The 10800-nt window shown below is 48.8% G+C and overlaps 4 protein-coding genes across 4 annotated transcripts; 1 reads left to right on the top strand and 3 right to left on the bottom strand.

The window, feature by feature from the left end:
• Positions 1-2759: 2759 nt before the first annotated feature.
• On the bottom strand, positions 2760-4268 carry FTJAE_13480 (VPS62-vacuolar sorting; the record flags this gene model as incomplete). The annotated part of the gene is made up of 1 exon (XM_037346628.1): positions 2760-4268. The coding sequence occupies one exon, from the start codon at positions 4266-4268 to the stop codon at positions 2760-2762; it is 1509 nt and encodes a 502-aa protein (XP_037199495.1).
• Positions 4269-6103: 1835 nt separating this feature from the next.
• On the bottom strand, positions 6104-7358 carry FTJAE_13481 (uncharacterized protein; the record flags this gene model as incomplete). The annotated part of the gene is made up of 2 exons (XM_037346629.1): positions 6104-7180; positions 7239-7358. The coding sequence occupies 2 exons, from the start codon at positions 7356-7358 to the stop codon at positions 6104-6106; spliced, it is 1197 nt and encodes a 398-aa protein (XP_037199496.1).
• Positions 7359-7944: 586 nt separating this feature from the next.
• On the top strand, positions 7945-9641 carry FTJAE_13482 (imidazole glycerol phosphate synthase hisHF; the record flags this gene model as incomplete). The annotated part of the gene is made up of 2 exons (XM_037346630.1): positions 7945-8067; positions 8121-9641. 2 exons carry the CDS (start codon positions 7945-7947, stop codon positions 9639-9641), a joined length of 1644 nt encoding a protein of 547 aa, XP_037199497.1.
• Positions 9642-10038: 397 nt separating this feature from the next.
• Positions 10039-10800, bottom strand: FTJAE_13483 (ornithine decarboxylase antizyme; the record flags this gene model as incomplete). Its single annotated transcript, XM_037346631.1, has 2 exons — positions 10039-10246; positions 10298-10800. Coding segments are annotated over 2 exons (711 nt in total), but the record flags the coding sequence as incomplete, so codon positions are not given.

Here is a 10800-nt window from a genome sequence, read left to right on the forward strand (position 1 = left end):
GTCCTCGCAAGCCTCAACGTAAAGAGCAAAACTAAACTCTAGGCACATAGAATAAGCAATGTGTCTGCATACTTTACTGTATGTAGCTTGTGACTGACTAGTCAACCCTCTCGAGAGCCTACGTCCTCAATATTGAGCCCGACCAAGGAGGACATAACGACACATCACCTCAACCAAATCAAACCGCTAGAGAATATTTGTAGGTTGATAGACCATCAGGCGCAACCAACAGCATCAAATATCAGCACTAAAACAAGAATTCGGAAACGGCATCTAAAGAGGAATAGATGCTCTCATACCTAATCCACTGCCGTGTGCGTGCTTGAGTGAAACTCCTTGACCTCGGGGCCCAGGTGAACCTAAAAGGACGACTCTTGGCCTTGCAAAAGCTCTGGCCACGTTACATGGGAGCATCCCATTCCCGACGAAGATCAGCGTCGTCTGATTGCGTTTCATTGATCGATGTGTACATACTGAAGGATGGCAGGAAAACAGGGGCAACGCAGCCGCTCTGGTCTGGTTCTTTTGACATGTCCCGTTTGAGCAACCATTCAGGAGAAGGGATAGCAAGGATCATTCTCGGATACGGAGCTTCCGAGAGGTAGACATAACGACAGCATTGGCCTCATTCTATCAACATAACACAACAACAGACATCAAATGCCGAGTAGAAACCGGTGATTTCTTACCGGCATTCACAGATTCTCAAGAACCCTTCAACGCTGTGCCAGTGGCCCATCTTTGATCTTCATAACTCTACGGTTGATATGCTCAAGCGAGATCTCAAATGAATAAAGGAAAGCTTAATACTCAAGGTAGCTATCTCGATTATCTATATGCACCGTTGAATAGAAGCACGGCCGAGCTAGTCAGATCGTATCCAGCCACCCTGCATAACCTTATTTATACCTACCTTAATATCATCACACTTAAAGTTTGTGTGTCACTGGAGTGCCATCTTCTCCTACTACCTCGGCACGACGTTGACGTCTCTGTGATGCCATGACATGACTGACGGGGTAGACTACAGGCACCTTTAACAACTGGAGATGATTACACATTAACCGTAAATATACGCATGATATATACCACAGTATCACAAAACTAATGTCCTTATCGGCCAGTACACACTAGGGACCGCTCTGTAGTTTTTGCTGCCCACGAATATTGATTTTTGGGCTGGTACAGTTGTCGTTGGTTTCAAAGTATTCCAACGCCATCGGATTCCTGACAGTCTCACCATCTTGTCGAGTCTGTAGCCACAAACAGCCAAGACCTTTCCGTCGACATGATCAGCTTTTCCCGGAAACAAGACACTGCCAACTCATACAACTTACATCCACGTATCACAGTTATTAAGTCACAAAGTCGTGTTGAATTCCCGCCATCGGCTTACCCAGAGACCGCCTGAAACCATGCCGAAGCTGTATCTATGTTACCAAGTTAGGACATATACGCCGTGCAGTAGATGAACATGATCAAGGTCTATGGGCACTCTATAAGGCTCCTTTGGTAGTTCTGACCCTCGAAGTCACAACGAGGCATCAGACATTGATGTTGCTGTCGTACTTACCGTGTGTTGCTCAAGTCGACTGCCGCACCATGATACAATATTTTACTGCACTGAAAAGGATCTCCAAGGCGCTGTATGTTCTTGGCCTCCCACGAGAGACGATCACTGAATACCAACAGAGGCTTTGTTGAGGGAACCTACAGGAAACTCCTGTGCAGGCCATCACCTTGGCCACTCTGGCATGTGCATCAAACTCATCTCCACCTAACAGTGTACTACTATTATGAGCCAGGGCCTTTGACTCATTTTTGGCCTTCAAAAGGAAGCAGAACGGAGTCAAATTATAGGTGAGCTGGAGAATGACCGGTTCATCTAAACACTGAGCTCAGGGATCTTTTGCGCAAATATATGCCTTTCTGGGATTATTCTGCAGCTATCACAGTTGCAACGCAGGTGAAAGTGAAACAGAATTTGTGTTATTAGCATCATGGCTTGCATTGAGAGGCCGGTAGGCGAAGCGTCTCATCATAGTTTATGCGTTAAAATGGCTGACACAGCTTGGGTATGCCTACTGCGGCAATTCAAACATTCTGAAGTTTACACAAGTATCAGATAGATTCAGCATCTTACGTGCACTACCACTTAATGAAGCTACTATGCTAGCTTTCGTCGAACCCTCTCTGTCTATGGCAATTATCAGTAATCGAGGAGTGCAACATGTCCACATCCTCAACGAGTGTGGCACTCTTCACACTCTGGCATCGGCCGTTCTTGGTACCATGCAGGAGCTGGTTTAACTAATACCTGAAATCACGTACTTCATAACCATCAAAGGAACATTTTGACATATCTAAGCTGGGGCATCCAACAGAAGCGGTATCTAGGTATCAAATCCCATAATCATCCCATCCAACATAACAGTGATATACGTTCTAGGCCGCCAGTTCGATTCTCCACAAACCAGACACGAAGAAAAGAAAAGAATCTATCCCAAGAGAAACCCCCATCTAACGCCGTTTCCCATCTAACAAATGCCGAGAAATCTGGTACTCCCAGCTAAGACCCTTGGGCACTTACTGCCAGACAAGCATGCACGCACGTACGTACTGATGCTCTTGGATCCACCAAATAGGTTTGCTACGTCAAACTCCGGTCCAACTCGCAGAGATGAGGGAAACAATATAGGTGTGGCACTTGCACCAGTTATTCGTAGTGCAACACATAACCGGTTGACGAGCATACTCATCTAGTACCACGTGTTCTTCGGATCTAGGTTGTAGAGAATTCTACAATTCTGATTCTGACACATTTTGGTACGACTGAGAGTTTTGAACCTAGGTCCATCGGGGCCAGTGACATAGTGATACTGACCGAAGAAACGCCACTGACGGGGGTCGGCGAGAGAGTAGACTTCGTCACCCCAATGCCCTTGGTAATGGAACCAAGATGTCGGTGCGTGAGGATTCGATGCCGCGGGAACAAGACTCAGAGGTTCATGTTGTTCGTCCAGGTCATGATTGTCCTCTTTCGTATAGTCATAATGATATGCGTAATTGTTAAGAGCTGGGTCCCAGAGAGGTCCCTTATCCGTGACATCCTTGAGCAGCTTGAATGGCAGGATATAAGCATGGTTTCCTGGTAGCGCGTACATTGCATGTGAGCCCACAGCTGAATAAATGACGGGTCTGCCACCGCGCTTTTCGACAGCTTCGAATGCGTACGCCTGTCCGCCCTCATGCTCTGAGAAGAAGACGCCACGGGGAATGCCGTGCTCGAAGCGCATCATGCAGTGCTCCCAGTCACCCACATGGTTACCAAACCGAATGTTCAGGACAGTTTGGCCGAGGTTGTAGGAGTAGAAGAAGAACCAGAAGGCGTCAACAATGCCTGACCCCTTATCAACCACAACAAGTACTGCAGGAGCGGCTGAGTAGCCATTGGCATCCGGTTTGTGACTGTTGGACTCCGAACGACGACGATTGTGTAACTTTCGATTTCTAGGGTCGGAAATCTTATGGACAGGCCGTGTTTTGTCGACATCATACCAGGTGCTGGGCTCCCGGGCCTCGGGTTCTCCTCCGGGGTTTCCTACCGGTATATCGCCGTTTTGGCCATCATCTTTGCCGTCTTTGTCGTCAGGAAACGGTTTGGGAACATTGTAATGGCTGTGCAGCCAGTTGGGACGAGACTCGACATCATCATCACTTCGGAGAGTGATTTTGCCAGAATACTTATTCAGCTCGTGCAAGTTATGAAGAGTCCACTTCTCGGTCGAGTTAATGGGCTCGTCATCGGCGTAGGCAGTCATATGTTCTACGTGCTGACGTATGTCCGAGGGCCAAAACTCTTCCCCAGAGTAGAGGTGAACTAACGGCGCATGCTTCGTGACATAGTCGGGGATGTCGCGGAGGACCCTGCGTCGTTGATTGACATCCCTCTTGCGGTTTTGACGGGGAATATCGTCAGGCTCCCAGGCAAGAGAGCGGCGCTTGAGTTCTCCCCAGTCTGGCTCTTGGTCCTCATTATTGCCACGAGAGGCAGGATCACTGCGCAAGTGATGTAGTCCGCACAGACTAATCCAGCGACAGGCCTGACGATCCAGAAAGTACGGGCTACTGTTTACCCATCGTCGATCTCTGGCGCGCCTCTCAGGGCCTTTCGTCGTTGGGTCTAGTATACGGGGGAGCAGCCATGCGCCAAGTGAGATAAGCAGCATGAAAGAGAGTAATATGGTGAAGCGGCGTAACCAAATCATGGCTGTAGCGATAAAGGACTGCAAGAGCCCATGGACATGGACGCAGCTTGCGCAGCAATTAAAGTTGAAGAGGCTCGAAGGCGAAGACCGACGAAAAGCCGGGGGAGTATCGAAGTAAGGCCAGGAAGACGAACGGGACTGGGTAGACCGGCTATATGAGCATCACGAACGAACGAGAGAAGTACGACACCGCTCGCAGCATGTCGTTGGGAAGACGGACAAAGAGTAGAGTACAAGTAGAAGAAAGGAAGACAAAGCCTCCCGCTAAGTCGACAGAAGAAAAGAAGCGCGCGCCATAGGTAGTCTAGAACGGGATACTTTTTTGGTCGCTGCGTAGTTGACTGCGGACAGGGCAAGGGTATCGATTGGCGGCGGAGGTTTGGTGAGACGTAACCGGTGGAGGGTGGTGGGGATGCAGGTACAGATACTTTACACTTTAGGAAATGGAGCTGCAGGAGGTATACATGTATACGGTTTGCATTTGCAGATAGCATTCTTTTTCTGGCGTATCTGGCGATAGATGGCTACATAGGTACCTAAGGTAGTCAAGGTGCCTATGGTTAGGGCGTTGGTGATGAGTACGGATACGTCAAGTCAGTCTGGGGTATCCGTAGATGGAAAGCGGATATGTCCATTAATGGATAGGTACTTAGGTATTCTGTGCCAAGATTTCTTGCTCAGCCTCAAGTAGAAGTGTCTGTCTGCTGGTCTACTACAGAACTGCCGACACGTAATTCTTCTTGGGGAGAAGTATAAGATAAACTTAGATTTTGTTTGCAAACTCTCTTCACCCAAGTTTCGCGCCTGTGTTACATTCTTCCATTTGTCTAGTTCAAGACTCAGGTACCCTATTAAGGACTGACCTGATCCGCTGCGGCAAACGAGAACGACATCACAGCCCTGCCCGGACTGTTCCTTGATCGTGTTTTAGCGCAAGGACCCCTCTTTTTGCGCAACATGAACAGGATTCCCCTCTTGCTAGCCTCAAGATCCATTTGCAACCCCGGTTTGCAGTTCTGGAATGGGCCGGTTGGCTCAAAGATCGTGTAACAGATACGTTCAAACCCGCCCTATTTCCCATTCAACATGAAGTATCTACCACTTGCTGACCGCCGAAAGACTGGGAATTCAGCTAGAGTAACTTGGGTAGTATGCTCGGTGTACTCATACTGACAGTACTTACCTACAGTCCCGAGTACGACACCCTCAGCTGTCGTTCCCATGATCCATACTCAGGAAAGATAAGTGGATTTTGTTCACCGTCAGAATAAAGATTCCCCAACAGATGTGCATCTGCAGCAAAGAATATATAAACGTGCGAGAGATGTGGGGGAGCTGATGCTGGGTGACACGATCAATCTTGTGTCTACGAGTCACAGTACTTCAATGAAGTCCCCCCGGCTGCAGGTGAATGACTTGTGTATCGGTTTTGGAGCAGCAGATGCGAAAATCAATGACACTCACTAGAGGTATACCCATGATCACTTATCAACCCACAAGGTCTCAGCACGTGTGTTGTGTCATCGACCGTCCGTGGCAGTTTCATATGCACTCACTCATAACCTGGATCTTACAAAGGTGACTCCAAGACCCGTTCACCAATGACAGCTTGATCGCAACCCTCATGCAGTCTTCAAGTGCACTACACGTTAGCCTTGTAGCTTCGCCATGAACATGCTCACAACCTGCTTAATACATGAAACAGAAGTGTAGGGTATATGAAGCCTTATTGTTATTATTATTATTATCATTTTGGCGACGATTCTCCACGGGTATCATAATGTCATGCGCTAAATGTCAACTCGATGCTTCTGGGGCTCAACTATTGCCGTCATTCAATCTGCCATTGTCATGTCCTCATCGTCATCTTCTTCATCTTCTTCGTCCGTGTCATCCTCATCGTCAGAATGGTCCATGTATTCATCAGCTCTTCCATGCAGTTCATTCCATCTGCTTGGAGTAGGAGTTGACATGTTCCCTTCATGCACAGTACTTTCCAGATCTCTAGTTGCTGATGGAGTTGGGGCCGTTGAGCCCCGTCCACGAACAACCCCAGGTCGAAGTCTGGGACGGCCGCCCCTGCGCCCACTTGCACGTCGTCTCTCACGTTTTGGAATGACTTCCTCTCCATCCTCATTGAGCAATCTTCTTCTTCGCCTGGGTTTGTAGTCAGGGTCTCGGTTGTCTTTGAAGTCCTGACCTTCGCCGTCTTTAGCCCATACGGTGACCTGATCCTTCTCCTTGTTCCTCTTCTTGATCGCCATCAAGTTTTCTAGGAACCGTGTCTGTTCAGCTCTTTCTCCCGACCTGTCTTTTCCAACAGGAATTCGAATATTCCATTCCTCCCTGATAGCGGCTAATGGATCCTCCCTGATAATTTTTGGCTTGACAACAGTCTCTTTAGTGGCGATTCTTGACGCACATGCGCCGAGAAAATCAATATTTCCATCTAGATGGCGCAGAGCAGGGAGGGGGCGGTCGCTGTCGCGTGCCGTAAAGATAGCTTCGGTACCAATGACTTCTGCCCACGACCCCTCAAATGTGCGTCCTTTGTATGAGATGATCGGCTTTTCGGAATGTAGCTCAAGAATCTGGATGTTTTCATTCTCGCCACGTGTCTTGTCCACATCGTCTCTTGTGTCGTCCTCTGGCTCGCCTCTGTCGACTGCTTTGCCTTTATCTTTGTCATTGCTTAGTGCCGGATCGATTTCAGGTTCGTCATCATCAACCTCTCGTTCTGGAAGTGGCTCATTGTCATTATCGTCATCATTATCATCCCCAGCATGAACACCTCTCAAACTAGGATTGTGGTCGAGCCAGGTTTTGTAATACCCGCCGCGACTGTGGTGAGGCGCCCTTGGCTGTCGGTCCTTGAATTCTGGAAATGAAAGATCGACAGTCAAGTAGTATGTCTTTGATAAGAAGTTAGCTGGTTGCGCATGATAACTTGGGACCGAGGTGGAACAGTACCTCTGTTTCAGTGGTTGAGTATTCGTACTCCCACTCTTCCTGTTCATCTTTTTCAAGCTGTTCCTCAATGTTGACGATTGCTGCTTTATCTGCCAATCTCGCCTCGTCCAACGAAGCCATAGTATGCTCAGAGAATTGGCAGGGAAAGCCACTAACTAGATGCTTCAGGAAGAGAAACTGGACAAATAGAATTGCAATGCTGTCCTCGTGATTTGGTCGTATCCATAGAGGAAGAAAAATAAAACACAGGCCTAAGGAGATAAGTTCAAAAAGCCAAATACTTATAGTAGCTTTGTTGACAAACTGCAAACTTGCAGTCGCGAAACTTAGCTTCCATGTGGTAAAGAAAGCTAAGGTAGGTTAGGTACTTGCCATTTGGGGGGTGCACAAGGTCTGGAAGTCGGTCAAAGGCGGCACTTTCTGAAAAGTCCAGGATCACAGGGATCAGGCGGGGCAGTTTCTGTGACTCGCGATTGCCCCGCTGTCGCTGTTACAACATTTCAATGAGTCTCATGGGATTTTAACAGTCACACTTATCTTGACGACTTCAAACACCTGTCTGGACTTGATATAGAGTTGGCTATCGCTACAATTTCCCGGTCTTACGTCGTGTTATATCAGTCACGATTCACCTCTTCCAAGCAATATATTCGGTCTTTATACCTTCTATCTTTATATATTTACCATCCATCATATCTAGGGTACAATGCCCACTGTTCACCTGTTGGACTATGTCGCCGGCAACATCAGGAGCCTGGTAAATGCCATTGAGAAGTCTGGCTACGAAGTAGAATGGGTCAGATCGCCGGAAGACGTTCCAAAGGCAGAGGTTTGTTGATACTTGCTTCAATATTTTGTCCACCATGACTGATGCGCTTTTAGAAACTCATCCTCCCCGGTGTCGGCCACTTTGGACATTGTCTATCCCAATTGTCCCAAGCTGGCTATCTTGAGCCAGTTCGAAAGCACATTGCTGAGGGAAAGCCATTCTTCGCTGTATGTGTCGGCTTACAAGCCCTATTTGAGGGTTCTGTAGAGGACCCCGACATCCCCGGCCTTGGAGTCGTTCCAGCTTCCTTGGATCGTTTCGAGGACTCAAATAAATCCGTCCCCCACATCGGGTGGAACAATGCTTTCACAGCTGGACGAGCCATGTACGATCTTCAACCAGACTCAAAGTACTACTATGTTCACTCTTACAAATGCCCCTACAAGCCAGGTGAGCTTGAGTCACAGGGGTGGACTGTCGCTACTGGAACCTATGGTACCGAGACTTTCGTAGGCGCCATTGCCAAGGGAAACATTTTTGCAACCCAGTTTCACCCCGAAAAGTCTGGCACTGCAGGTTTGAAAACTATCCGGGCTTTCCTCACAGGTGAAGGCGCAAAGAATCTTGGTACCGTTGTTGACGAGACTGTCGCCAATGCCCCGATCAAATTCGAAGACAGCTTAACACGGCGAGTTATTGCCTGTCTAGACGTGAGGACAAATGATCAGGGTGACTTGGTCGTTACAAAGGGTGATCAGTACGATGTTCGCGAGAAGGGCGATGACCGCAACGTGCGAAACCTCGGCAAGCCTGTCGAGATGGCTAAGAAATACTACGAATCTGGTGCCGACGAGGTGACTTTCCTCAACATCACTTCTTTCAGAGACTGCCCTGTTGCCGATCTCCCTATGCTCGAGGTTCTTCGTCAAACGTCTCGCACCGTCTTTGTGCCCTTGACCATCGGCGGTGGTATTCGTGACACAATGGATACTGACGGCACAAAGGTGTCAGCCCTTGAAATTGCGAGCATGTATTTCAAGTCTGGCGCCGACAAGGTCTCAATCGGCTCCGACGCTGTTCTTGCTGCTGAAGAGTACTACTCTATAGGCCGCAAGCTCTTCGGCAATACTGCCATTGAGCAGATCTCACGCGCCTATGGCAACCAAGCCGTCGTTGTGAGCGTTGATCCCAAGCGTGTCTATGTTCCCAAGCCTGATGCCACCCGTCACAACATCATAAAGACACAATTCCCGGGTCCAAAGGGCGAGGAATACTGTTGGTACGCTTGCACAATCAAAGGCGGTCGTGAGACTCGTGATATGGATGTTGTCGAGCTTGCCCAAGCCGTTGAAGCAATGGGAGCCGGAGAGATCCTTCTCAACTGCATTGACAAGGACGGCACCAATAGTGGGTTTGACCACGAGCTCATCAACCAGGTAAAGGGAGCTATCAAGATCCCCGTCATTGCCTCAAGCGGTGCTGGCAACCCGGCTCATTTCGAGGAAGTCTTTGAGAAGACTACTACGGATGCTGCTTTGGGGGCCGGTATGTTCCACCGCGGCGAGTATACCGTTAAACAGGTGAAGGACTACTTGAAGGAAAGGGGTCTCAAAGTTAGACAATTTGAGGAATGATCTTAGAGCCATCCGTGATAGAACAAAACGACAGATGATAGACACTATTTAACTTGCACGCAATTGCTTCAGCATTATCTCAACTACCTAGCAGGTTTGTACGACATTGAAAGTCATCGCCGTGAAAGATACAGAATGACACAAACACCTTTAAGCTCCTACACCGTTAAAGTCCAAAAAAACAACGAGAGATGCGCCAAAAGCCTTGGAGCCGTCGAACTTTTTCTGCGACTCAACGCCCGATGCTACCAGATCTCTCCAAGAACAGCAGAGCAAATCGCTGAGCAAGCCTCCAGACGAAAATTTGGAAAATACCAACGAACGAAACATGACATAGAGGAAACTAAGGAAATATGTCCGCTCCCTAACTCCACAAAAGACAGGACAGCGCTCATACCTATAGCTCCATGCCCATCAACATCCACTTCTTGCTCGTGACATCAAGACCATGAGCCCAGTGGTCTAGAGTAACCATGTCGAAGCCAACCCACTGTAGACTCTTTGTCAAAGAGTGGACGTCGTCAGCAGGGATGCGTCTATCTATGCAAGTGACGATATGGGCACAGTCCAGAGGACCGTCGGCCAGTTCGATAAGTGCCATCAGACTACAGAATATTTAGCAATTGGACAGAAGAATGGGAAGCAGTATTACTTACGCCTTTTTCAGGTCTCGGCCAAGTACGCCTTCGATATCGAAGAAGACAAAGAGAGATTTCTCCTCTCCATCATCAGCGACAAAGGCACGGAAGCTCGCTCCGCCGGCATAGTCCCACATCTCCAGCCAAGCAGTAACGTTGTAGGCAGGTAGCTTGTCATCAGAAACAGGCTTGAAGTGTTCGGGGAGCCGGTCATCGGACGGCGGCGTTGGTAAAAAAGCACCAGACAGGCCGGAGCCATTCATGGACGAATTCCTCTCACCGTGGAAAATCGTCTTCATGGACTCGCAAAAGAATCTCTCACATTCTTCCCTGATCGAAAGTGCTGCCCCCCCTCGTCGACCCAGGCGCCGGCCTGGGATCTCGCGCTTCTTGCTCTTGGGCAGAAGGGCGAGCTCGTTAGACGAGGTTAGTGCGGCGAGGGGGGGGCTTGTCGGAGGGGAGGGGAGTCCTGAGGAAGGGACCTCAGGAATACCACTCGGCCCCTGTAGTAGAGTTAGTAC

This window comes from Fusarium tjaetaba (genome assembly GCF_013396195.1).
Source record: "Fusarium tjaetaba strain NRRL 66243 chromosome Unknown NRRL66243_c0000425, whole genome shotgun sequence".
Classification (NCBI taxonomy): Eukaryota; Fungi; Ascomycota; class Sordariomycetes; order Hypocreales; family Nectriaceae; genus Fusarium; species Fusarium tjaetaba.